A 27,218-nucleotide genomic window follows, 5' to 3' on the forward strand; every position below is an offset into this window, starting at 1 on the left:
TGTTCATCATAGAAACTTAATACCACTCATAAGGGGAATGGCTACACATTTTGACTGCTGCAATGAATGGGCATAACCTATAAGCAAGGAACCACAGACACGGAAAATGGGACACGAACACATCGAATCAATGTTATTTTAAGGCTTTCTATGCTAAAATAAAGTTTTGTATCAGAAACGCTAAGTTTTCGACACATTTCCAAAATGAGATGTTGATTGATAAAATGTCTACAATACCTAGCCAATAAGGTAAGACGTTGGAGAAGATAGCAAGTTACAAATAGGCATTTTCTGAAATCAGCTTTGATCGCTCTTCCAAATCCACTTCTTCCTCGTTTCTTTTCATATCACATTCTTTATAATTTGCTTTGAAATGAACCAAAAATGCTTCTACCTTCTCTAAATATTTCACCTCTCTGTCAATTTCGAACCCTAATTAGCAATAACAATAATAGGTAGCACGGACGGGGACATGGGCACAGCGAAACAATATAATTAATTTTAAGGTTTTCTATGTAAATAAATAAAGTTTCGTGTGCGAAACGCCAGGTTTAAGACACCCTTCCGAAACGGGAAACATTGATTAAATGAGGTGTTCGTGCCATATAAATCATCCTGTATTTCTAATCAACTGACACTAAAGCATACAACTTAATGAACATATCAAATTTGGAAAAATCTAAAACAAAGGAGAATTATATGTATATGTGCCGATTAATTCATCAAGACCAAAATGCAGCAAAGCCATAGAAATTTGGAAACCAATTAACTATCCTAAAGTTTAAAATGTATTCCAACAATCTTAAATTTCAAAGTTGTGAATTGGCATGAGAGGTATTATGGTGTTCACATCTACATACCATAACTCTTTAATTTTATTATAATGTTAAATTATCAAAAATATCCAAAGTTTCGTAGAAGTACTTTCCTTTTAATACGAAATAACAAATCCAGTGTTATTTTACTAATGAAACGATAATATTGGTGGACTACTATTTACCGCCCCAAATTACTACCCACCGCCCAACTTTTTACCAAAATACCCCTAAGCCATTTTCAGTTTTTTTTAAAATATTCAATTCTCTCAATTCAATTAAAAACCCAACGAATATCCGAGTGAATTTACAATAAAAATGTCAAAATCGACTAAAAATAAAAGACGGAATTTCATATCCACGATTTATAAAGTGGCCTAATTTTATATCTATGGGAATCAGTGTAAAACGAATCAAATGAGGCCTAATTTTATTTTATTTCTCTTAATTTGAGTAAATAAAAAATACAAAGTATAAAATGCAGGGATGTATATTTCCTGTAAAATATTTAATAGGCTTATATCTCTTTAGGTTTTGTTTTTCTAGTGTATCTAATGTATATTAAAGGTTTGATGTGTCTAATGTATGTTTATATTTTTTCTTTCATGTAGTCGCACTCAAATTAAAATTGGATATAATTGTAAAAATTAGAAAGTTTGGCTATAATTGACAATGAAAAAAAAGTTTTATGCCTTTTTGTATTTGTTTTCCTTTTTTCCTTCTCAGATACGGTTATTAATTGTTCTTGGCGCGAAAATTGCACTAAACACCACTCGAATTTAGGGTTTGATCATACAATCACAATTCTCTCTAATTGAAACGTTTCACAAAAATGTTGAATTTTTCAGATGAAGTAGAGGAAATCAAATCCCTAATTAATTCAAATTATAAGGAAAACAAATCAGTTGCCTATTCTTCTCTCCTTCACCTACAAGAACAGTCAAATAACCACTCTTCTTCCGTACAAGCTTTAGCTAATAGTTCGCACACTTTGATAGCTTCAATTACTGCTGATATCTCAATTGATGATGAAGAAATGTAAGTTAGACTTCAATTTTATGTTTTAGTTGTGATTTTTTTATTATTTTAAAGAGAAAAACGATTTATTTTGGGAGTTTTCTTTTGATTTCAGTGCGGTTCAGGCTTTGAAGTGTTTAGGATTCATGATTTACCATCCTTCTATTGTTGCTACAATACCAGGTAGTGAAGTTTATCTATTTTTTCTTTGAAGTTTCTTTTGTATGCTAGAAAAGTTTGATTATTCCACACACCAATAGAGAAACTTAATTACTCATTTTATAAATATGGATTTAGCTCGAGTTTCAGCTTAGCTTGTCCAGCTAAAATTGTTTTAGTTAGATTAGGTTCGAGGTTTTTGTCAGCTCGTCGAGCTGTCCCGTCAAACCTCGAACCATTTCATTTTTATAAATCATATTGTTTCTTTGATTTTTCTCTGTAATGAGTAAATAATATTAATTTTTTAAAATATCCCATCTTATAAATCAAAAATAAAAAGTTGATACAATAATTAGTAGTTTTATTATGTGACATTCGACTGAAGAAAATATAATTCTACCAATATTAGTGTCTTGTATGACAGACTGCAGATTTTTATATATAAAAAAAATCTGCAAATTCGATATCTGAGTTTTTGCATTACGGTGCAATGGTATTATTATTTGATAGACAAATTTAAGTCTGAAATGGGTCCTTAAATTCCCGCTTCTCCTCTTCCATGAATAGCGGCTTTGAAAAAATAAGGCGAGCGGGGGCTGCAATGCAAATTAGCTTTGGCATTATGCAGATGATAGTATTTAATCGCAAACAAGTAAGGGACCATTCATCACTTTGGTATGGAGGTACATCCGTATAAATAGATACTGGATTCCTATTACTGAAATTGTAGATTTATCCTAACAAAAGAATGCAGAGATATGTGTAAAATCATTTATAGTTCATGAAACCATGAGAGTTTCTAGTATTCAGTCATCTACGATTTAATTGGAACTGTGCTTAGCTTTACATTTGTTCTACTTGTTAATTATTGAGACTATGGAATATATCATATACATTCTCTTTCTCATATTTTGTAGATGGTGATGCTAGCATGATGTTGGAAGCATTGACTGAAGTCATTGCAGCCACCAAGATAAAGGTTTTTGCTTAAATGATTTGTCAATTGTCACTGTCTGTCATTTTTTATTACATTATTCAGTTTATATCTAATGTCATAAATTTCACCTCTTAATTGCAGTCTGTCTGCAATTTAGGCATGTGGTGTATATCCATGCAACAATTTGAGGCAGCATTTCTCTCTAATCACTTCCAAACCTTGCTGCGGGCAGTTGTTCATGCCCTTGACAATCCTTTTGGTTCCTTGTCTACAACTTTTGAGGCTTTACAGGTAGAATTACCAGTTAATCTGATCCAACTGCACCTCTACTGGACATCCTAGTCATTATGTTGGTTTCATTAGGATATATAGAAAAGTTGATAATAAGTCTATTTGCTTGTATTTTTCCTCTGTAGCATTGTGAGTATACCTGCTCTTTAGTTTGTGTATAGATAATTTCTATTTCGACGGCATTTGAATGTTCTTCGATCAATGTATGCTTTTGAACTGTTTCTGCAGGATGTTTCAAGAGGAGTTTAAATTGATGAGCCGTTCATAAGTTTGGTGATTGTTGTATTTCAGAACACTCATGCTGATCATTTAGTTGAAATGATAATTAACCTTGAATCATCCAAGCTTTCTATCTGTTCTTGTTTGTCTACTTCTTGTTTATACAAGAACCTTTAACACTTTGATATGAAAGTTAATTCAACAATTTGTTATACTGATTATTTATTTGTTAAAATTATTGGCCTTCAGCATAACCAACTAAATGGCTTCTTTCTTGCTTCCTAAAATTTAGCATGAGCATGTCCTTTTGTGTTTTCCTTCCTAGATGTGCGCTTTTGCAATAAAATAAGCAACTTTTTTATTCTTTTCCGTGACTCCTTTGATACTACTTTAAAGGTTGTGATGAAGTTAGCAACTCAATTAATTGACAAGATGAGAGAATTTTCATTCATATGGGTTCCTCCAATATATAGAAGACTTCTTAGCATTGATAAGAGGGAGAGGGAGATGTCAGCAAGGTGTCTATCGAAGATTAAACAGGCAATATTTCCTCCCACTGTGGCTCTGTCCAAGGTTTGTGGATTCTAGTTCTTTTGCCCATCTTTACAAATGATGATTAGAGTAAACAACACTACCTGGCAGATTAGTGAACACGTTCTTTCATTTTTTTAAACCTTTTGTATGTCAGTTGCATGCAAATGTTACCCTTTCCTTAGAGAGATAAGCCTTACATTATTTATGGTTTGTAAATATCGTATCAACTTCTATAATCTAAGGTTCTCGACTAATTTTCATCTTTATTAAACAGGTAATTGCCAAAGATATTAAATGGAAATTGCTCAGTGAGATGAAAGGTCTTTTGAATCAGAGTATGAAAGTTCAGTCATTACAAGCATGGGGGTGGTATATACGATTACTGGGATCTCAAGCTCTTAAGAATAGGCATTTAATTAATGACATGCTCAAAATTCCTGAACAAACATTTTCCGACAACAGCTCGCAAGTCCAAATTGCTTCACAGGTAGTCTTTATAGAATTTACCTATTACATACTGCTAGACATTTTCTCAATCATTAATTACTAATGAGTAACTATCTTCATTTTAATATCCTTAAGAGTCTTGAAGATGACTCTGAGTAAAACAGGTGCAATTTTTTTACATACTGAGGCTGTTCGAATCATGCATTGTTCCTTCACAAGAGTTCATTATTAGTCATGCATAATATTTGAATGTGCTAAATGAGATCTCTAGAGCAATTTTAGACTTTAGAATATTGATGAAAAGTAATTAACTCCTTGGGGATTCTTGGACCTAATATGAAGCTTCAGAAATGACGAGTAAAGTTTATGGTAAGGCTTGAACTTGCAGTTTCAATTTTAACTTCTTGCCATAAGCTTTCATGTTAAGATACATTTTAGATTTGCAGTAATTTGAGCCCTCGTCAGTATTATGTTTTCAGTGATTTGCATGTTTTGATTGTTTATGTTCATTATTCTCCATTCTGATTTCTTTTCTTTTGGTTATTTTACCATTTTACATATTTTATATCATTTTCTTCAGTTACATTTTCATGTGCCTTCATCGGTAGGTTGCATGGGAAGGACTTATTGATGCTCTTATTCCATCTTCAGTGACTAGTGGTGAAGTTGATAATGAAATTCAACAATTGCAAGCATCTAGTGAGAAGGGCTGTCAAGTCCGGTCAAGCGTATTTATGAAAAGCATAAAGCTTATAATGACACCTTTAATAGGCATCATCTCAAGCAAATGTGATACGTCTGTTCACTTATCCTGCTTGAACACGTGGTGTTATTTGCTGCATAAACTTAGTATCTTCATCAAGCACCCATCAGTGGTTGAATTGGTCTTGACTCCTATCTTTAAATCAGTCTTTGGAATGGATCCTGATACTAAGAATTCTTTGCTATGGAATCTGTGCTTAGATCTGGTTGATGATTTTATATTAGCAAGATGTGCGAAACAAGACTATGAATCAAGTAGCCAGGTAATTCGTCATTCACCAGCCACAACCTCTGTGCTAGGACCTTCTTTATCTAGCATATGTTTAGTGAAGCAACATCCTATTAAATGGTTTCCTTGGAGTATTGCTCAGTTGGACTTATTTATATCAATAATTAATATTATCCTCAGCCACGCTTCAATTGCAACAACCACCCCTCAAAATAGAAGTTCAGCCTGTGATGCTGCCTTAAGGCTATTTAGATCTCTTTTGAAAGGGGTCCACATAGAGTTAAAGAGTCTGTCCATAAGTTATGCAGATATTATGCTGTATTTGAACACAATACTGAGCTTCATAAAGGATACATGTCATACTCTAAATTCAGGAGGCAGCAGTGATAATAAATTGCAGCATTCCTTCCAGTTTCTAGAGGTCGTCATTGATGAGATAGGGCCTGCCATATTAGGATCTCCTCTGTATAAGGTGCCGTTGGATCTGGAATGCATCAAGAATCTGCAATTTGTTAATGATGTTAGATATGAAGGCTTCTTAGATATCAGCTCTCTTGCATATATGGATATGGTTTCGCCATTACATTATCTTATTATTCTCTCAATCTGTGCTGGGATACAGTCAACTTCCCATAGACCCAGAGTGGAGCTAAGTTTTACAGTATTGCAGAAATTTTTCAAACTGATACTATTTTCATACGATTCCTTGGAAAATCTACAAGTTGCAATTGGTTTTTTGTTTAAGTATACAAGCAATAACAACTTAAAAATATGGATAGCCATAGCTGAAGCTCTGCGAGACTGCATTGCTTCTGTAAAGGATCGTTCTCTGTTGAGAATGGAGCCCCACAGCAATGCTTGTCCTGCCCTATACCATCTTTTATCCTACCCATTTGTTGTGCGGTCTTGCGTCCAGCAAATACAAAATCTTAAGGAAGTTAGTTGCTCCTCTGAAGAATCTCATATTTTAGCTCAGGGATGCATTGAGCTTGAACATGTAATCAAAGCATGGAATTCAGTTTATGGTGCTTTTTCTGCCTCACAGTGTTCTGCAATGAAAGGGATTTCTGACAATCTGTGCCTAATGTTAAATTGGTGCATTGATGAAAGTCTACGAATGAATGACCTTGGCAGTGAAGTAGATTTAAGTCTTAAGGATCAGTATCTTGATCTCCTCTCTTTATCTGGCAATGCTGTCACATGTATGATTGAAGAGATTTTGGCAGCTCGTTCTGATGGAAACCATAATAATCACGCCGAACCTCCAATATATAGCGACATAAAAAATATCTTGGAATTTGCTTCCAGGTAAGTTCAACTGTTACCTTTTCAAATTCAAATTAAAATCCCTGGTGTATTTCTTCATTGAAATCTACCATTCGCATCCTGCCATTTCAGCAATGATGCTAGTATTTGTACGCAAAAATAAACAAGATAATTTGGCATTTGTAACTGCATGTTAATTTGGAAACATCTTTGACTGAGATAATTTAGTTTAATCTGGTTGCATTTTAAAATAGAATAGTTCCTCTGAAGCAGAATGACCTTCATGATGACAACACAGGATAAGAATGAACTTAGTCTATCAAATGCCAAGAAGTCTTGTATTGAGTATTTATTAATTTATTATTAGGAACTGATCTATTTGACTTCTTCCTGTGTGAAATATGTGCGACTGATATACTAAAAAATGATTATGTTAGGATGATAATCATGATGTTATTTTCCTCGAGGGTTCTCTAACTTGCGTCACTTTTTCTCTGGTGCCACTATTGCAGATTCTTGAAGTTGTCTTCGGTAAGAATTCAAGTAAATCCGTTCAGCGGTCTTCCTGTAATTTCAAGGTTAGGCTATACTGATGAGTGTTTTCTTTATTCTCATGTTAGGTTGTTCAGTCATCTGTTTGCTGATCTCTATTTTCGCATCTATTTGAGAACTGCAGGTTGTTTTCTTCGTTGACGCGTTTAACAAGTCGCCTTCGTCTGAAGCATACGATCCTTTCAACTATAGAGGTAAGCATCTGCTGCATTTGAAGCATATTATTCTTTCAACAAAATTTTTGCAGTTTGCATAAGTGTTCATCTTTAAATCATTGTATTCTAATAACATAATTCATTACACTAGTTTTGATATTAGTATAACTCTCAATTGAAGTGATTACTAGAACAGGCATGTTCTCTTTTATCGCAGAAGCGGAAAGCAACGAGGTTAGGAAAAAACTGATGCTTATCATTTGCTTATTTTTTATCGCAGACAATAACTCTTCCTCTAATTCAGTGGTTATCGCATGAGCGGATACATGATGGAAGAACCAATGATCAAGTCCAAAATCTTTGGGCTGAAGTCCTTGTTTGTTTACGGAGAAGTCAGCCACCAATAGTCTTTGATTCATCATTCCTTAAACTTCAGGCACCCCTCTTAGCAAAAACTGTTGATCACCCAAATTCCGCCATTTCGGAGCTTACTGTGACCTTTTGGAATTCAACATATGGTGAACAGATTAAGCTAGACTACCCTGAGAATTTACTTGACATCTTAAACAAGCTTTCCAGAAATAAAAGAATCATCCTCCATAAGAAAACCTGTCCGATGCCATTTCTCATGAAATGTAATTCTACTACGGAGTTGACTGTTCAAAACCACAGGGTGACTGCAACACACACTGGTTGCTCGAAAAGGGTAGAATTATTGCAGGATGTAGTAAATCAATCTCCGCTGACAGATAAGTTTAGTTCAGGTCCGAAAAGAAAGAGGTTAGAACTTACAGAGCATCAGAGAGAAGTAAGGCGCGCACAGCAAGGAAGGGCAATGGATTGCAGCGGACATGGTCCGGGTATCCGGACATATACAACTGCTGATTTTTCACAAGGAAATGAAGATTCCCAGGATATGGAGGAGATTCAAAATCCAGAATCTATCCTCCAGATGTTAAGAGGTTTGTGATTGTTTATATGTTTACTAAGGCTGTGTAAATAGCAATCCTAAGTTGGGGAGTGAAAAACCAAACCAAATCAAATCGAATTAACTAATTTGGTTATCGTTACAATTATGTTTTGGAAATTTTGTTCATAATATAAACGATCAGATAATACAATTCATTATGCTATGTTCTGCACGTATCAATCTACTCTATGTAGTTTTAATCGTAATTCGTAAATTACTACACAAAACATTAAACTTACATTACATAATCATATTTTGACCAAATGTGAGATTTTAGATTAGTTTGGGCGTCTGAAATTTTGGAATCTGTATCTGTTTATTTATCTTTTAGTTTCCTATTACTGCGTTTGTGTAATCATTGTGGACTTATTAAATTGGGACGATGACAAAAGTACCTAAAATTTTAAAAATATTTACAAAAGTACCTGTAAACTTTTTTTATTTACAAAAATACGACTGATTTAAAATTAATTACAAAAGTATCAAAAAATGAAAATTAATTACAAAAGTACGATTTGTATAATGTCGGTATAATTATGGTATAATTTTGGAATATTAAAACTATAAATCAGATAATTTAAAAATAATATTTGGTTTATTATTGGAATAATTTCAGTATATTTTTGGTATATTGATTATAAATTTTTATATATATTTTCTAGTTGACAACATGTATTTTTTTTTATGTGTATTTTTCACTATAGTTGGTAATGAACTAGAAAATTTGTATACTCTTGGTATACTGATGGTATAATTTTGGTATATTATTAATTTAATTTTCAGTATACGATTTGATGTAATTTTGGTAAATTTTTATTTAATATTAATAAAATCTCAGTATGTATAATGTTGGTATAATTTTGGTACAATGTTGATATAATTTTAGTTTATTAGTATACTAACATTATACCCACAGTATACACCGTATGTTTGATATTATTTTTTATTTTTTTATACTTTTGTAAATATTATTAATATTTTTGTAAATGAAAAAAGTCAACATATACTTTTATAATTATTTTCATTTTTTTTGGTAAATGGTGTAATTTCCTCTATTAAATTATAGGGTATGGATACTATTTACTAAGATGATATATATGCTATTAACTCAGTATCCTAATCACAATGTTTTTACCAAGTTATTTATAGATATAAATCAATATAATATTTTATCACGTTATTTTAAAAAATTAAAAAATTAAATTATTATTAACATTTTGATATTGATGCGATAAAATATTTTATCCATAAATAAATTGATTGACAAAGTCTATATAAAATTTTCTCTATTTAAATTAATTTTTTTGTATAAATCAAGTTTGCATCAACACTTACACAAATTAAATAACATAAAATTAATAAATCTAACTAAAAATAAAATAATATGCAATAGCTAAAAAGAAAATTAATTTAACTTTCATAACTTATAACTAAAGTAGATTGTGTATAATATTAAAAAAATTATGAGAATTAATTTTCTATGTTTGTTATACTACAATTTCCACAATTGTATTTATGAATTCAATATGAGATTTATTTTATTTTCTACGTCCACAAATAAAAAAATAAAAGATATATATTATGGTGGGTAATATTGATGAAATTGGCATCATATTTTATAAAATTATATTTGTTTTTTAATAATTATATTAATTATTAAATTTTAAAAATATGTTAGAATATTTATTTCTATCAAGAAAATAAAGTAATAAAATAAAATAATAAAATTCTATTTAAATCTAACAAATAAGATTATTACTAAATTAATAATATTACTATACTCCTTTATCGTACTATTTTAAAAGTCTCACTTTCAATTTTAAATGTTTCATTTTAAAAGTTCTATGTTTTGCCATGTTAAATTAAAGGGGTATTCCTATTAAATAGCACCACCTTTAGTGTTTTTTGCGATTTAAGACACTACTACAAATTATCTCAATTGTTAGCCCAAGTTTTTCAATCTTTTTAATTATTAGCCCAGGTCCTATTTCCGGCATCTGAAATCCCACGTGGCTCGCCGGATTGTCTCGTCAGTGCCAGCGTGGCCTTCTTTATGCGACGTCGTTTGGATTATTCCTACCAAATAATACGAACTACCATTTTGTTTCAAATATTAGCACAACCTTTCAAATATTTTTAAATTTTAGCCTAAAACTTGTTTCCGGCTATTGGAATCACAACTAACTCTACGTCGCAGTCATAAATTTACAACCCTAAAATCACAACCATAAATTCACAAACTCTAAATGATATGTATGCTATGTTACTATCAACTGTTACAAAATGTTATGTATGCTATCAACTGTTACTCACAACTATTGAATGATATGTATGCTATCAACTGCCAAGCCATATAAGTGCAATAAGTTAGTAGTTGTTTAAATAGCGTCTACTTCATCTTAATAATGAGTCGTATAAGTGCAACAAATTAGTTTAATTGATATAAATATATTTAACGGGTTATATAAATGTCGCTCTCATGCAAACAACTACTATTTAGAAATAAATATTATATATTGATATGTTAATTAATTTTAAATAAAAATGAAAATAATTTATTTAAAGACAAAGTATTTATTTGATATTTTGATTAATTTTAAAATTAAATAACGGGTCATGTAAATATCTTAATTAACATTAATACATATAACGGGTCATATAAATGTCGCTCATGTGTGTAACATGTGATAATAATAAATTAATATTATATATAACGAGTCTTATTAATATCACAAACGTGATATAGTTTCTATTTAAATAAAAATAATTATAATAATTTATTTACAAATAAAGTATTATATTTAATATTTTAATTAATTTAAAATTTAAATAACGGGTCATGTAAGTATCGCTCACATGTGTAACACGAGGCGTATCGCTTAAATCTGCACATTGGATTCCAATAGCCGACAACATATTTTAGGCTAAAATTTAAAAATACTTGAAAGGTTGTGCTAATATTTGAGACAAAATGGTAGTTCATGTTATTTGGTAGGAATAATCCAAAACGACGTCGAATAAAAAAGGCCACGCTGGCGCTGACGAGGCAATTCGGCGAGCCACGTGGGATTTCAGATGCCGGAATTGGGACCTGGGCTAATAATTAAAAAGATTGGAAAGTTTGGGCTAACAATTGAGACAATTTGTAGTAGTGGCTTAAATCGCAAAAAACGCTAAATATGGTGCTATTTAATAGAAATACCCCTAAATTAAATGCTATAAAAAGTTCCACTATCATAAATAAAAATAAATTAAGAAAATATAATTTCAATAATTTTTTAAAAAAAATTTATATAAAATAAATTGATTTTCTAAATAAGACGGATAAAATAAATTATAATTTTCAGCTGCATCGCGCTGATAACATGCTGGTATAAAAAGGATATTAAAGCTTTTTGTTTCATAAAAAATATTTCTTTTTTGTTAATGATTAAAATAATAATATTAAAAATTTATGAATGAATCAATAATAAGTAAATTCACTTTTAAAACTATTCTTCTTTTTAAGAAAAAAAAATTTCTTTTCTAATTTATTTGCTTGATGTATATAATGTGACTTCACACTAGATATTAATTTTTATTTAAAATTAATTCTTTATTATTAAAATGTTTTTATTACATTTTTTAAACAATAACTAATCAGTAAAAGATTAAAAAAACAAGAAAATTATTGTCACGATCAAATTTCAAAGAGCGACTGGCGTTAGAGTATGAGAATTATAGTACCAAAACTCGTAATTATCCTTACGAATAACATATAACATATAAACCTGCAAGAAAATTCTGCTCGGGGCAACAGACACTCACACCTAGTTCTAGCAGTTCATAATAATAATAGTTAAATAATAAATGCTCGGTCAATTCCGAGTCTCCAAACATCGCATAAATAAATAAACAGAGTTGATAATATAATACCAAAATAATAATAAATCTAGTCGGACCAATCCGACAAAAAACTAGAATAATAAAAACTTCTAGTTACTACTGCGGTCTAAGATAATACCAAAGTAATAATATAACTGTAGAATATTTTCATTAAAAATATATGTGAGAATATAAGTGTTAAGAAATTTTAATATTATTTAGAAAATTGTAAATATACATAAATAAAAGCATCAAAATTTATTATTTTGTAAGAAATAAAACAATGGTAAAAGGTACTATATATCTACAATACAATGCTAGCTAATGCTATAATTTAGCACCGAGTTAATAAATCCAACTCCAATACAGTGTTATACACTGTGTTAAATTTATCATATATGCTATTTAACATGAACTATAACATATACTAAATTTCATTTTTTAGTTATAATTCTATTATTACTTTATAACATTATTTATTAATTTTCTTTTCAGTTTACATTTTGTGCTTTTTTTTATTTTCACGATCTCGATTGATTTTAAATTTTTAATTATAGACCATAAGCCCGCATATTAAAATAATTCTAGTTCTAACCTTTTATTACTAAAATATTGTCAAAAATATTAATAAAATATTAGAGCATCCACAATGCAGTGACATTTTTTGAGCTAAATTTAGCACTAAAAAATACTACATTTAGTATAACTTTTTAATTTTATCTCCAATACAAAATGTAAAAAAAAAGTGCTATAATTCCTTAATATGATAATTTTCGATTATCTCTTTTTTATTGGGGTAAAAAAAGTTATATCCTCACAAAATGCGAATCTTATATCCTCACAAAATCAGGTATCTTTTAGTACACACTTCATTTTCAATATTCAATTTCAATAAATATGAATAATTCGGAATAAAGATCACAAAACAACAAATATTATTCCAAATAAAATAAACATATACTAACTAGCAAAATAATAACTAAATATACTATAGTAAAAAAGAATAGGCAAAGCCTGTCAATATGCAACAATCTATTTTGGATGAACAAATATTTTTGAATTCTGTATACTTTTAATTTGATTGAATTTTCAGCTTGAATTCGTGACCGGTGCAAAACCCTAGTTGCTAAAGCTCATTATACGGGAATCCGATTCGTCGTCCGAGCCTGAACACATTCCCGACAAATCGGACAATGTGCATCGTTTAATATCCACCGATCAACGCAAGCTTTATGATAAATATGATTACATCTAGTCAAAATTCTACATTCATCACCTTCCTTAAAATCTTCTAAGCAAATAACACATTCATCTTCCAATGCTGTATTTTCTCCAATCTTGTACTGAAAATCTCGGGCCGCCACGAGCAGTGGCGGAACCAGAAATTTTTTCCAGCCCAGGCTAAATGTCCTCTTTTATATCTACAAAATTAAACTCGACACTCAAATTATTATTTTTTATCACAAAATTAAAAATTATTGATGTTCTAATAATAAATTTATACATAATTTAAATTGATTTAGTTTGATTAGATTTCATCAAGTTATTATTTTAAATATTCACAAAATATTCAATAACAAAATCCATCAACTATCCATAAAATATAATTGAAATCTAAAATAAAAATAAATATAGTCTTTACACAATAATATAAATATATAAACTACATTATTTTTTAAACAAATATTTTTTAAAAAATATTCACTCGAAATTGGAGGCGAATTGGTTTTGAAGGACTAATGATTAAAAAATTAGGTTAGTAATTTTTAATTGAAAGAATTAAAAATATTTAGATTTAATTTTGTTTAAATTGAGTTAGAAAATTTAGAAATTAGATTAGAAACTTTGATTACAAATTTTAAAAAAAAAAAAAATTGGTCAAAATTAATAAAAAAACTTAATGGAAAATTAACAATTACATTTGATAATTTTTGGTTGGATATTCAGTTAAGGGTTGGGTATTTGGATAAGGGGCTGTTTGCAGCAGTTTTGTATAACATCAATCCCGTATAACTGGACTTTTAAGTAAAGAAAGGGCCAAAACTTTGGCCTTCAAAATTTTAAAAGAAGGGACCAAACGACGTCGTTAGGTCCCTTAAAACTAAAAGAAAAAAGCCTATTCTTCTTTTTTGTTTCTTCGTCTTCCTCATACAAAGGACACAACAGTTTTGTCCGGCAGCCATGGCTGAAACCCAAAAGCTTCACGCAGTCGTCATCGCTCAGATCTCAAACCTTTAGCTTTCTCACGTCAACCCGGGCTCTAGCCTACCCGAGCCTGAACGTGGTTCCGCCCCTGGCCACGAGGACAGTTTGCAGTGGCCGAGGCTGATTAACTCTCCTCTCCGGTCGCAACACCGGCAGCCGTTGTCGGTTTCGGTTTCGTGGCTGCCCTTGTTCTATAACAATTCGGATAGGGTTTTGACGTCGACAACTACATAATATAAAAAGTGCCAAAAATAGCAAAAGAATTCCTATTGTTGAAAAGAATGCAATCATCTCGCTCTCAACTAAATAAGCGTTGTCATACCACGGAGGTTGCAGCGGCGGCGCTGGAGGCGGTGAGTTTGAAGGATAATCAAAATATGGAGGCGGAGATTGTTGAAAGTTTAGAGGCATTGTGGTGTATAGTATGAAAATTTAAGTTTGTTTTTTTGGGTTTTATATGAGTTTTACAAATACAAATATCTAATACTGTTTCCTTTTGGAAATTGGACGATTTGATTTATTGAGTCGGTCCGATTAATTAAACTCTAAACCAATTAATAACCTATTTGGTCACCTGATTAATTTTTCTAATAAATATTTATAGCTACTGCATTTGTGATATATCAAAACATTAATATTAGATGTATACATTTTTAATCTCTTACATATTTTTTTTAAATTATCTGTTATAAAACTGTAGAATATCTTTCATTAAAAATATAAGTGAAAAAATATAAGATTTAAGAAATTTTAATATTTAGAAAATGGTAAATAGACATAAATAAAAGCATGGTTATTTTGTAAGAAATAAAATAACGGTAAAAGGTACTATATCTACAATACAATACTAAATTGACATGCTAATACTATAATTTATACCGAGTCAATAAATCCGACTCCAATGCAGTGTCATGCATAACCGACTCCAATGCAGTGTCATGCATACTCCGTGTAAAATTTATCATATATGATATATCTTATGTTAAATATAACATGAACTGTTTTAAATTTCAACAACCAGTCAAAATTCATTTTCAGTTATAATTAAATTATTACTATATAACATTATTTATTTATTTTTTTCATTTTTCATTTTAAATTTTAATATTTCTTTTTTTATTTTCAAAATCTCGATTGATTAAATTTTTAATTATAGACCACAAGCCAGTGACGGATGCACATAAGGGGCCAAGGGGGACACTGGACCCCTCTGGACCTGACATTCAAAAAAAAACATGTACTAATTATAACCAAACTCTCATTCTGTGTTGATTTTATGGTTATTAAACACTTCAATTTTTCAATCTCTCTCTTTTTTCTTTCAAATAAAAAACCTAACCGTCAAGAATTTTTTTTTAGTTTAACTTCGGCTACCGTCAATAGTTTATTTTATCATTGGCGGTAGCCATTTCTATTTTTGTTGTTTTAGAATAAATAAATGACTTTTTCATCTTTTTTGTTTTTATTGGTAAATCTATCGACGAGGCGTATCCGTTTTAGGTTATATACAAATCAACAATCAGAGATAAATCAAGAACTTTTAAAACTGAAGATGAAATTGTTTATAGGTTATATTAATTTTTTTTATATTTTATTACATCAATTGTCTTTCTTTAAAAAAGTTTTGTTGTCCTTTCTATATGAAATGTTTATTTGTCTGTTTTTTTATGAAGAATTGGTGAGTTTTTTATTAGAAAATAAAAAAAAATGGATCTTATTATGATAGAACAGTTATATAATTTTATTTTTATTTTGTAAGGTGTTTTACATCTTATTTCATGTCATGTCATTAAAAACGGTTATTTTTTTTTTAAATTTTTACACTTATAACTGCTTGATATTTATGTAAGATTATTTGATCGATAAAAGAAACACTTCAATCTCATTCATCCTTTACATGACATTTTGCCAAATCACCGACGTTTTTCAATTTATTTCTTTTGGTGAAAACGTTTTTCATCTTTATTTCTCATTATTAATTAAATGATCAAATTTTTCAATTAAATATTAAAATCTTAAATATTTGTAGTTTTATTAACATTTAACATAATCTATCTAAATATTATTATTGGCACTGGTACTGTATATAAACAATTTTAAATTATCTAATGAACCATACCATTTCAGGGAAAAATTACAAAAGACATTTAATTTAGTAATATTATCATTCTTTTCATTTATGTTTATTTTTTTCAATAAAAGATATTTTTCTTTCAAAGTAAGATATTTCACTACATTGTCAACAATTTTATTTTGAAAATAGAAATAACATTATTTAATTTGTTTCCGATAGCTAATTTAAGTTTTTAAATTCTCAATAAATAAGATCTAATAAGAACCATATTTTAAAAGATTTTTTTGATGAATCATTTTAAAAGATTATTAAATTAACTGCAATATAATATTTTTTTGTATTTAATATCAATAGCTACGGAAAAAATCTTTCAATTGCAAATAAAGTTATAAATGTATTTAGTAATATGCAATTTATTAATTGTTATAAATAAAAATTATTAATTTAAATTATTTTTAATTTAAAAGTGCATCATATATCTTTTAACCTTTTTATTTGGACCCCCCTGAAGATAAAGTCTGTATCCGTCACTGCCACAAGCCCGCATATTAAAATAATTCTTTAACCTTTTATTACTAAAATATCGTCAAAAATATTATATTAATCAAAATATAAAAAAATTCTGTCAATATGCAACATCTATTTGGATGAACAAATATTTTGAATTCTATATACTTTTAGTTTGATTGAATTTTCAGCTTGAATTCGCGACCGGTGCAAAACCCTAGTTGCTATAACCTATTATAGCGGAATCCGATTTGTTGACCGAGGCTGAACACATTCCCGACAAATCGGACAATGTGCATCGTTTAATATCCACCGATCAACGCAAGCTTTATGATAAATATGATTACATCTAGTCAAAATTCTACATTCATCACCTTCCTCAAAATCTTCTAAGCAAATAACGCATTCATCTTCCAATGCTCTAATTTCTCCAATCTTGTACTGAAAAACTCGCGCCGCCACGACGATAGTTCGCAGTGGCCGAGGCTGGTTAACTCTCCTCTCCGGTTGCAACACCCGCAGCCGTTGTCGGTTTCGGTTTGGTGGCTGCCCTTGTTCTATATCAATAGGGTTATGGTTTCGACTTCGTCTATATAATGTATAAAGTACCAACAGTAGGAAAAACATTACCAATATTGACCAAAGTGAAATTATCTCGCTCTTAACAAACTGAGCTTGGTTATACAGCGGTGGCGGCGGCGGCGGTGGATGATTAAAATATGGAGGCGGAGATTGTTGAAAGTTTAGAGGCATTGTGTGTAGTATGAAAATTTACGTTTGTTTTTTTGGCTTTTGAATGAGTTTTAAAAGGAACAGAGATATTAGAATTTTAGTCAAATGCAAATTTCTATATACTGTTTCCTTTTGAAATTTGGATAAATCTATTTGATTTACTGAATCGGTCTGATTAATTAAACTGTAAACCAATAACTTATTTGGTCACTTGATTAATTTTTCTAATGTATTTTGCATTTGTGATAATATTAAAAAAAAGTGTTATAATTCCTTAGATCATTATCTATTAACTTTTTTTATTATATTGTAAAAAAAGTTGTATCCTCACAAAATGTGAATCTTATATCCTCACAAAATCACATTCGGTTCGGTTAGGTACAAAGAATTTATTTTTTTAGTACGCTTGACTTTCAATTCAATATTCGATTTCAATAAATATGAATAACTCGGAATAAAGATCACAAAACAAATATTATTCCAAATAAAATAAACATATACTAATTAACAAAATAATAACTAAATATACTTTAATAAAAACAATAGGCAAAAGTCTGCCAATATGCAACATTAAAAAATATTTTTGAATTCTGTATACTTTTAATTTGATTGGATTTTCAGCTTGAATTCGCGACCGGTGCAAAACCCTAGTTGCCATAGCTTATTATACGGGAATCCGATTCGTCGTCCGAAGCTGAACACATTCCCGACAAATCGGACAATGTGCATCGTTCACTATCCACCGATCAACGCAAGCTTTATGATAAATATGATTACATCTAGTCAAAATTTTACATTTATCACCCTCCTTAAAATCTTCTAAGCAAATAACACATTCATCTTCCAATGCTATTTTTTCTCCAATCTTGTACTGAAAAACTCGCGCCGCCGCGGCTATAGTTCGCAGTGGCCGAGGCTGATTAACTCTCCTCTCCGGTCGCAACACCGGCAGCCGTTGTCGGTTTCGGTTTCGTGGCTGCCCTTGTTCTATAACAATTGAGATATGGTTTTGACTTCGACAATTACATAATATGCAAAGTGCCATCAATAGCAAAAGAATTGCTATCGTTGAAAAGGATGCAATCATCTGGTTCTCAAATAAATAAGCGCCGTCATACCACGGAGGTTGCAGCGGCGGCGATGGAGGCGGTGAGTTTGAAAGATAATCAAAATATGGAGGCGGAGATTGTTGAAAGTTTAGAGGCATTGTGATGTATTATGAAAATTTTAAGTTTGTCTTTTTGGCTTTTATATGAGATTTAAAAGGAACTCAGATATTAATATTTTAGTCAAATACAAGAGAAATTCTTAGGTAGAATCAGTACAGCACGTCATCCGTAGACTAAACCAATCATATAATAACACCTCATTAAAATGAGGGTATTCTTATAATATCATTATTCAAAAGTGTATGCTAATAACAAACGAAATTATAAGAATACTCTCATTTTAATGAGGTGTTATGATATTATTGGCTTAGTCTACGGATGACGTGGTGGACTGAGTTTATATAAGAATTTCTCCAAATACAAAAATCTATATACTGTTTCCTTTTGGAAATTGGATGATTTGATTTATTGAATTGCGGTCTGATTAATTAAACTTTAAACCAATAACCTATTTGATTACCTGATTAATTTTTCTGATAACTTTTTATAGCTACTGCATATGTGATATAGTTAAAACATTATTGTGTGTAATCACTTATATACATTTTTAAATTCTCTGTTTTCAAACTGTAGAATATTTTCATTAAAAATATAAGTGAAAACATAAGTTTTAAGAAATTTTAATATCATTTAGAAAATTGTAAATGGACATAAATAAAAGCATGGTTATTTTGTAAAAAAATAAAATAACGTTAAAAGGTACTATTTAGTATGGTTATTTTGTTCTCTAATTTTAATTTTTGAAAACTTTTCCATCAATAAACTGTAATGTATTGTAGACTATAGAGCAGTCAAGGCACATTTTTGGAGATACGACGTCGTCAGAAAAACTTCCAGTTTCGATCGAATACGACGTCGTTAGAAATACGACATTAAGCAAGCCACGTATCGGATAAAAACTTAAATACGAATATTATCGTCAAATATTTAAAAAAAGTCAAACATAATAACGACGTCGTTTGTTGAACACCGACTTAAAATTAAAATAAAAACGCTCCTCTTATGTTCTTCCAATCCCCTCCTCTCCGACACTTTTAGCTTCATTTTCCCGATTTGCCCCTATAGTCTTCGATTTCTCCAGGTAAGAATTACTCGCAAACCCAATTTTATTATTCGATTCAATATTCAATTCAATCTAGAAACCCTAATTACTCGTAATTATATGTGATCCCAATCGAAATTTTGAATCTGTTTTGATATTTTTATTACAGTTTGATATAATACTTTGAAAGATGCCGGCTACAGCAGGACGGGTTCGTATGCCCGCGAACAATCGGGTTCATAGTAGTGCAGCATTGCAAACCCACGGTATATGGCAAAGTGCAATTGGGTATGATCCATATGCACCGAATAAAGATGAGTCTAAATCATCTTCGCAGCCGAAAGCCTCGGTAAATAGTGCTTCTGAACCCGAGGGTGACAATGCCTATGCGAATTTTCAGGGGTTGTTGGCGCTTGCTCGTATTACTGGGTCGAATACGGATGAGGCTCGCGGGTCGTGTAAGAGATGCGGCCGTGTTGGTCATCTTTCGTTTCAGTGTCGGAATTTTTTGAGTGTTAAGGATGATATTAAGGAGAAGGAGAAGGATTCGGATGCTATTCAGGCTGCGGTTTTGTCTGGATTGGAGAAGATCAAGGGGGGTAGGAGAATGGGAGGGAAGGAGGAGAGTGACGAGGAGGAGGAGGAGAGTGATGAGGAGGATTCGGAAGTTGATTCGGAGATTGAGAGAATTATTGCGAATAAGAGGAGAAGTAGTGGAGGAAGGTCTTTAAAGAAGAAGGATGATGATGATGAGTCGGAATCTGATGGTGAGGGGAGGAAGAAAAGAGGGAGGTCGAAGAAAAGGAGGAGTAAGAAGAGGGAGAGTAGTGATTCAGAGGAAGACGAGGAAGCTAAAAGGAAGAGGAGAAGAAAGGAGAAGAGGAGAAAGAAAGACGACTCTTCTGATGAGGAAGAGGAGGAAAATCGTCGGAGGCGTAAAAGGAAGAGTAGGAAGGAGAAGAGGAGGAGGAGAAGTCATCGGTATTCTGATGACTCTGATTCGGATACTTCTGAAGACTCTGGCAGAAGGCATGTTCGTAAGAGTAGGAAAGCAGCGTCACCGTCTGATTCTGATGCCAGTGGCTCTGATGATTCCCGGGTTGGGAGGGGTACAAAGCGTTCAGAGATGAGGAGCAAGAAGCGTCATCATGACTAGGACAAGTATCATACTGATATATGCTAGTAAGGTAATGAATGCATTAATATTCAAGAATGCCAGTTGAGCATTTTAGTTCTTATTTGTTTGCGTGAATTAAGGCACACAGAAGTTCTCTTATATTAAGTGGGCTTTTGGTGCCATGTGGTCCTTTCTTATATCCTGCACCTTGTGTTTTATTCTACATTACTGATAAATGAATCCTAATTTTGTTAAGTATCTAGTTTCATGTCATAATTGCTGCCAATTTCTATAAATATTTTTTTGTATGCCCGTCTTAATAAACTCTATATGTAGAAATAGATTTCATCTCAACATTGTCGTATCATGATAAGCATTATCTCGAGCACGTTGGCGCATATACCAACAAACTCGTTATGCTAAAACATTATAGGCTCGATTATACATTGCCAATACTTTCTGCCATGGGGTTACATGCAAACATCAGGATACGTAGTTGAGGGAATAAAAGTTAGCTCAATGAATACTCTGTCTAAAGTTGGCAAGTATCTCATTTTAATATAAACTCATGCCAAAGTTTGAATTCCTTGCTTCCTTTATCACATTGAAACACATATACCAATGGCAAGGAGCTTAAGAACCATAATAGGTGCTTGTGGAAGTAATTAGTTAGATCACTAATGGGTGATCCTGGCTGTCATGATAGGACTTTTCTGGATGTTTCCTATTCAAAAACTAATGATTTATTTACCACAGATCTGAAACATCACAAATATCATTAGTAGTAAATTAATTTTCAGGCCATCTTATGTGCAACTAATTCATATAGTTAAATATCTATTAAGTTATGTATTAGTCTATATAATTACACAAGTCACATTTATGCTTAAGCATTTAATAGAATACTAGTGTGATCTTTTGAAATCTTAAACTTGCTTTTGTGGTGTCATAGTTAAAACACTTCAAACACTAGTTTGTACTTTGTAGTCGTTAACTGTCAATACCAGCTGGCAGCTAAATATGGAAACCTTTATTCATTCTCCACCTTTATCATATCAAGCAGGGCCTAAACCGTCTCATCTAAAAAAATCAAAGCCTGAACGCATTTCATTTGCTTGTTATTCTGGCAGCCGGTTTACTTATATTATAAAAAATATAGCATATTGCTGTCTCCTTACATATTAAGTTCATTCTGTTGTGCAGTCTGTATTCCAAAAGTTGCAACTTCTACTGTGCTATGTCTTCCATTCCATCCACTCGGATCATTTTAGCACCTTAGGATCTTCTCATTTTTCAAGAATCAATCACTAATTATTTGTAGATGAGCCATTTTCTTACCTGATTGTTGGCGATAAAAGAGTTGAAGAGTTCCATTTTTTGAATTATACTCTTGATTTTACAGTTGGTTTAGATGGAGTTACATAGACTGATAGACATCAAAAAGAATTTGTGTCTGCACTCTACATCTTACATATTAGAGATATAACATTAGAATGATCCTTTTTTCCCCTTATGTGAACAAAGGCTTTGGAATTACCATATTCACTTGATTTCGTGGATTTTAAATGCTTGTTATGAGACTGCTGACTGTTCATGAAACAGATTGTTCAATAGTTTATGGTCAAATTTTGCAGGAATTTCTGGTGATGATTGTATCTGTAATTGTATCCGGAGTTGAAAGCAATGGAGCTGCCTGAGTTGAAGGACTTTTTTCAGTACTCGTGTACAATATCTGCGATCTTTTTCTCAAAATTTGTTCTTATATAAAAATGGATGGTGAGATATTATTCGAGTTGTATAAACCAGCTTATGTGTTTCTCTTGCTTTGTGAAGTGTCGTGTCTGAAGAATCATTGACATCTAATGTGGATGTACTTTTATTGAATCTGATTATTCTATACATATGCTCAAATTTAAAGAAATTAGCTTCATTATTCTTTTGCACCCATTTTTTGATGTGGCTATGCTATTGGTGATAAGCTTTCATTCTTCATTTGTATGTTTCTTTAGAGCATTTGATACGACGATGGTTCACCATGAATGAAATCTACGTGTAGTGTAGAAGCTTAGAAGGTGACATGAGGGAAGAATTGTACTATATAATGGAAGAAAGATTTTATGAATCATCAGTAAATAATAACTTGTAGGAAAAAATATTAGAGAAATTAAAACAAATAGTTTATAACCGGCTATCTTTTTTAAAATACATTTTGTAAAAGTTTTCACTCAGCATCTAAAACTTTTGTTTCGTATCTACGATGAGTTTTTATAAGGAAAAAAAACCGCAAAAAGTAAAAAAAATAAGTATGAGGTTCAAATGAAATTTTTGGATATAAAGCATATTTTTAAAATTAAATGCTTTTTTAAAGGATTTGTGGGTAATCCAGAAAATTATGGGTGAGTTGGGAGAAACCACAAAAACTGTCAAGATGAGAGAACCATTAATTGGGAAAATGATGTTTTTCATTTCAGAATAATAAAAATAACAACAAAGGTAGAAAGCTTCTATAATTAGCTCTCTATAATCCTATACATTTTTATACCTCTAATGTAGGTATATTTCGCTACTAGAAAAAAATTCAAATTTTTTTTGGGGAACATGAATTTTTCAAGGATCATCCATAAAATATGCCCCAATTCCATTATAGTTTGACAATGATTCCTTATAAAAGGTAACCAAAACATAATAATTCTAGGAAATCTGGGATATAAATCCCAAATCAACCCATTGATTTTGAAGTTATTGTGAAACAGATGCTTTTATAAGCAACAATTATGCACCCCATAGGGAAAAATAGCAGAAAAAAATGAAATAGAAAGATCATCTACTTATCCAAAATTAGATTATACAAAAATGATAAGTTTGAGCTAATTCATTGTCGTCTAATTTCCTTGATCTGATGTTGGAGCCATATTGTTAAGCTCTGCAAACCTCATGCCAACACGCATTGAATGCTTGAAGAACTTCTCAGCGCATCTCATAACACAAGTCTCCTCTTGCTTTTGAAGAGATTTGCGCGTAAAGTTATCCACACAGTCGGTGAAGCATCGTTCAACAACTGCATTATACATTCTCATACTGCAGAAAACGGACAAAATTCAGAATTTTCAATTACATGTAATATATTGTCTGCTTAACACAACGATTTTCACAAATCATGTCCAAATCTAGTGAATCATCAAAAACAGCTATGCACTTTCCATGGTACGCATATTAAAACTAGTTAAACCAATAATATCTCATTTCATGAAAATCAATTGCTATTTTGCACCCTTACTAGAAAGGAAGCAACCAGCAAAGCACTGTATTAGGCCTATAGCTGTACACCAACGGGACTAATTTTAAAACGAAAGCTAATTGAGCAAGTTCATCTAAACCAGAAACCTTTTTGCACGAAAATAGAAACGATAAAATGACAAATGATGAGAAGGAAAACGACAAAATGGTATTTTTATAAGAAACGGTTATAAATATTAAATTATCGACTTTCAAAAAAGCTTCCTGAAACGGGAAAAAGACATAGGATTCAACAAGTTCCAGTGCAACATAGCTTGGCATAAACAGCTATCTTTAAGTTTCTTTAAAAATTGAGTTTATGCACTGATGCCTGTACCTGTCATTACAATTAATCCTCACATGATTACAGAAAAATAAAAAATAGTTGCAGAGCAACAAGAATTAAATGTTGTTCCCAAAACGTCCAACTGCAACACAAGCTGCATTGGTTTTAAGGAGAACATCGTTCTGGCTTCACATAAACAAGGTTACATGCACAGAATTAATCACGTAACTGACAGCATAAAAAGCTGAATGTGAAGCCAAACAAATAATTAAGTAAAATCAGCCAATTATTCACTCAATAGAATGCAGCTTTCTTTCAATTTCACAAAAGGACTAACTCTACAAAACAACAGCTCTGTCCATTCAGCAGCTAAGAAAGAAAGAACTATTCAGCTCTTAAAAGAGCTTAATTTTCAGTTACAATATCACTACCTGCACACTCATGAAATAATTGCCATTGCATAGAAGCTGTAGGCAACACACAAATCATATAAGAACTCATAACACTTCCGCATTTTTTTCCGGATGAGTTATAACTTAACACTCACGTAGCACAAAGATCCCGACTCGCTCAATGAAGCGAAACATACATGATTGATTTTTTTTACTAAACCCTAAATCACAACAAATTCACATTATTGATTGTAATTACATTGGTTTTATGAAAATATAATATTAGTGTCAAAAATTTGAAACCTAAATTAACAAAAAATAGATGTGAAGCTATAAATCATACCAAACTAATCAAACTCTCACAGCAAAATGGCAGACGTCTACCTTTAAAACAAACCCGTCAAGAAAAAAAAAATCAAATTACACAGCTTTATCACTAACTATATCAACAATTACATTAAAAAACATACAAATTTATCAATTAGAAAGAAAATTTAATTAATTATTTTTACAATTACGCAACAATATATAAAAAAAACAACCGAATTCACTAGATCAATTAAAGAGCAGATCCGCTGAAAAAAAAATATACCTATCACGAACTTGAAGCTGTTCAATGAGGTTGGCCATGCGCATCTTGTCTTCTTCAGGTAGATTATCAAGTCCTTGTAGTAAGTTCTTATCCATGATTGATTTTTTTTACTGATTTTTTTTTCTTTTGGGATTTAGGGTTTAGTTTCTGTTTTTGGGGTTTTTCTGTTACTATAAGCTAAGCTGCGAACTAGGGTTTACAAAGGACTGTTTTTCATTTTCAAGATTTAGAGAAGGTAAAAATCGGAACAGGGTCACTGAACTTTTATACTTGTTGTAACTGGATCCTTTAAGGTTGAATTAGTTTAATTGGATTTCCAAAGTTTTATTTTTTTACTTGAAAAAGTGGTCAAAAATAGGCATTGTTTGGTTGGGGGAAAGTCCACTAAAAAAAATATCCCTTATTAATTAGATATTAATTAATTATTTATAATTTATTGATAATTAAATAAATTTAAAATCGACATGCATCAATGTCTCCAACTCTGAATATGCCACCGCCTTTCTCGAATCCGCCACCGCAAGCCCTCGACCCATAGCCACTCGTCTTCCATGGTAGACGAGAAGATCCGCTCGTCCTCCATGGAGACGAGCGGCAGCGGGTCCGGATAAGGTGGCGGCGAATTTGGAAGCATTTTTTATTTAAAAATAATTTTGATAATAAATTTATATTAAAAAAAAATATTATTATTTATTGACTTTTATGAGAAAGAAGGTTTGTTTACTATTTATAATATTAATGTCTTTTTTTTTCTATAATTAGGAAGTGGGGGAGCGCTTGTGGCACGAATCGATCCCACGACCTAACAGAGCTGCATAGCACTTATACCGTTTGACCTATAGCTCATTGGTACATTAATATCTATTTAGGATATATGCTATATATGGAAAAAATATTTAAATGAAAAAAAATGTCAATTTGATACTTCATATGAATTAAAACTAGAACATGCGAAATATGGTAAAATTAGTGATTTTTCAACTTCGAAGTAGGATCGAAAAAGAGTTAAAAGGTCAGTAGTTTCTAATTCGTTAGACCATCTCCACCCATATTCAGTTTTAGGTTTAAGGCTCACTTTTTAACTCCAACCCACACTCAATACTCTACCGAAAATAAAAATTATAAATAGTAAATATTTTAATATAAGTTTATGCTATTCACACACACACGCACATATATATATTTTTTAGTTAATTTATTTTTTATTTTTTAATGACAATTAACATAGTTAACTTTGTAAATATTCATTTTAGTCGTATTTTTTATTGAATGCTAGTTAATTTTTGTAATAACTTAATTTAAAATATATTTTTATTATTAATAGTTGAATGTAATTTATTATTTTAAATTTATGATTGTATTTGTAATTATTAATTGGTTTAATTTTTCTTAATAATTTATAATTAAATATTAATATATTAATTTAATATTATTTGAATGTTATTAAATATATTAATAGATGAGGATGTGGGTGATTAAAATATAAATATAAATATAAAAGACAAATGGTTACATATAGTAGTATTGAATGTAAAAGAAAATATTCCCTCCGTCCCGTAAAGATAGAAAAAGTAGCTACTTTTTTTATCACACAAAGATAGAAAAAGTA

General features: G+C 31.0%; 5 protein-coding genes across 5 annotated transcripts; 2 read left to right on the forward strand and 3 right to left on the reverse strand.

Annotated features, from left to right (window-relative positions):
* Positions 1 to 1,561: 1,561 nt before the first annotated feature.
* LOC126654003 (uncharacterized) lies at positions 1,562 to 8,525 on the forward strand. Its single transcript, XM_050348007.2, has 10 exons — positions 1,562 to 1,853; positions 1,948 to 2,015; positions 2,909 to 2,970; positions 3,070 to 3,219; positions 3,835 to 4,011; positions 4,247 to 4,459; positions 5,028 to 6,718; positions 7,189 to 7,254; positions 7,353 to 7,422; positions 7,664 to 8,525. The coding sequence occupies exons 1-10, from the start codon at positions 1,648 to 1,650 to the stop codon at positions 8,351 to 8,353; spliced, it is 3,393 nt and encodes a 1,130-aa protein (XP_050203964.1). The 5' UTR covers positions 1,562 to 1,647; the 3' UTR covers positions 8,354 to 8,525.
* An 8,712-nt stretch (positions 8,526 to 17,237) lies between these two features.
* On the reverse strand, positions 17,238 to 17,756 carry LOC126686739 (RING-H2 finger protein ATL66-like). The gene has a single exon (XM_050380964.1). It carries the CDS (start codon positions 17,754 to 17,756, stop codon positions 17,238 to 17,240), a length of 519 nt encoding a protein of 172 aa, XP_050236921.1.
* Positions 17,757 to 18,399: 643 nt separating this feature from the next.
* Positions 18,400 to 18,942, reverse strand: LOC126686740 (RING-H2 finger protein ATL66-like). The gene has a single exon (XM_050380965.1). It carries the CDS (start codon positions 18,940 to 18,942, stop codon positions 18,400 to 18,402), a length of 543 nt encoding a protein of 180 aa, XP_050236922.1.
* Positions 18,943 to 19,877: 935 nt separating this feature from the next.
* Positions 19,878 to 22,984, forward strand: LOC126687295 (CAX-interacting protein 4). The gene is made up of 3 exons (XM_050381811.2): positions 19,878 to 19,985; positions 20,116 to 21,133; positions 22,698 to 22,984. Exon 2 carries the CDS (start codon positions 20,137 to 20,139, stop codon positions 21,100 to 21,102), a length of 966 nt encoding a protein of 321 aa, XP_050237768.1. The 5' UTR covers positions 19,878 to 19,985; positions 20,116 to 20,136; the 3' UTR covers positions 21,103 to 21,133; positions 22,698 to 22,984.
* Positions 22,985 to 23,752: 768 nt separating this feature from the next.
* Positions 23,753 to 25,836, reverse strand: LOC126685814 (mitochondrial import inner membrane translocase subunit TIM9). Its single transcript, XM_050379780.2, has 2 exons — positions 25,610 to 25,836; positions 23,753 to 24,141 (listed from the first exon to the last, which is right to left on the reverse strand). Exons 1-2 carry the CDS (start codon positions 25,702 to 25,704, stop codon positions 23,946 to 23,948), a joined length of 291 nt encoding a protein of 96 aa, XP_050235737.1. The 5' UTR covers positions 25,705 to 25,836; the 3' UTR covers positions 23,753 to 23,945.
* Positions 25,837 to 27,218: the final 1,382 nt, after the last annotated feature.

The sequence above is a fragment of the Mercurialis annua genome, linkage group LG6, assembly GCF_937616625.2.
Source record: "Mercurialis annua linkage group LG6, ddMerAnnu1.2, whole genome shotgun sequence".
NCBI classification, from domain to species: domain Eukaryota; kingdom Viridiplantae; phylum Streptophyta; class Magnoliopsida; order Malpighiales; family Euphorbiaceae; genus Mercurialis; species Mercurialis annua.

Bases quoted from the DNA above. Each gene is read 5' to 3' on its own strand.
- LOC126685814 (XM_050379780.2), bottom strand. From the start codon at position 25,704: ATGGATAAGAACTTACTACAAGGACTTGATAATCTACCTGAAGAAGAC. The intron at 24,142-25,609 runs GTATATTTTTTT...CGTTTTCTGCAG, and splicing joins CAGCTTCAAGTTCGTGATAG to TATGAGAATGTATAATGCAG.
- LOC126654003 (XM_050348007.2), top strand. From the start codon at position 1,648: ATGTTGAATTTTTCAGATGAAGTAGAGGAAATCAAATCCCTAATTAAT. The intron at 2,971-3,069 runs GTTTTTGCTTAA...TCTTAATTGCAG, and splicing joins TTGCAGCCACCAAGATAAAG to TCTGTCTGCAATTTAGGCAT. The intron at 4,460-5,027 runs GTAGTCTTTATA...CTTCATCGGTAG, and splicing joins AAGTCCAAATTGCTTCACAG to GTTGCATGGGAAGGACTTAT.
- LOC126686739 (XM_050380964.1), bottom strand. From the start codon at position 17,756: ATGCCTCTAAACTTTCAACAATCTCCGCCTCCATATTTTAATCATCCA.
- LOC126687295 (XM_050381811.2), top strand. From the start codon at position 20,137: ATGCCGGCTACAGCAGGACGGGTTCGTATGCCCGCGAACAATCGGGTT.
- LOC126686740 (XM_050380965.1), bottom strand. From the start codon at position 18,942: ATGCCTCTAAACTTTCAACAATCTCCGCCTCCATATTTTGATTATCTT.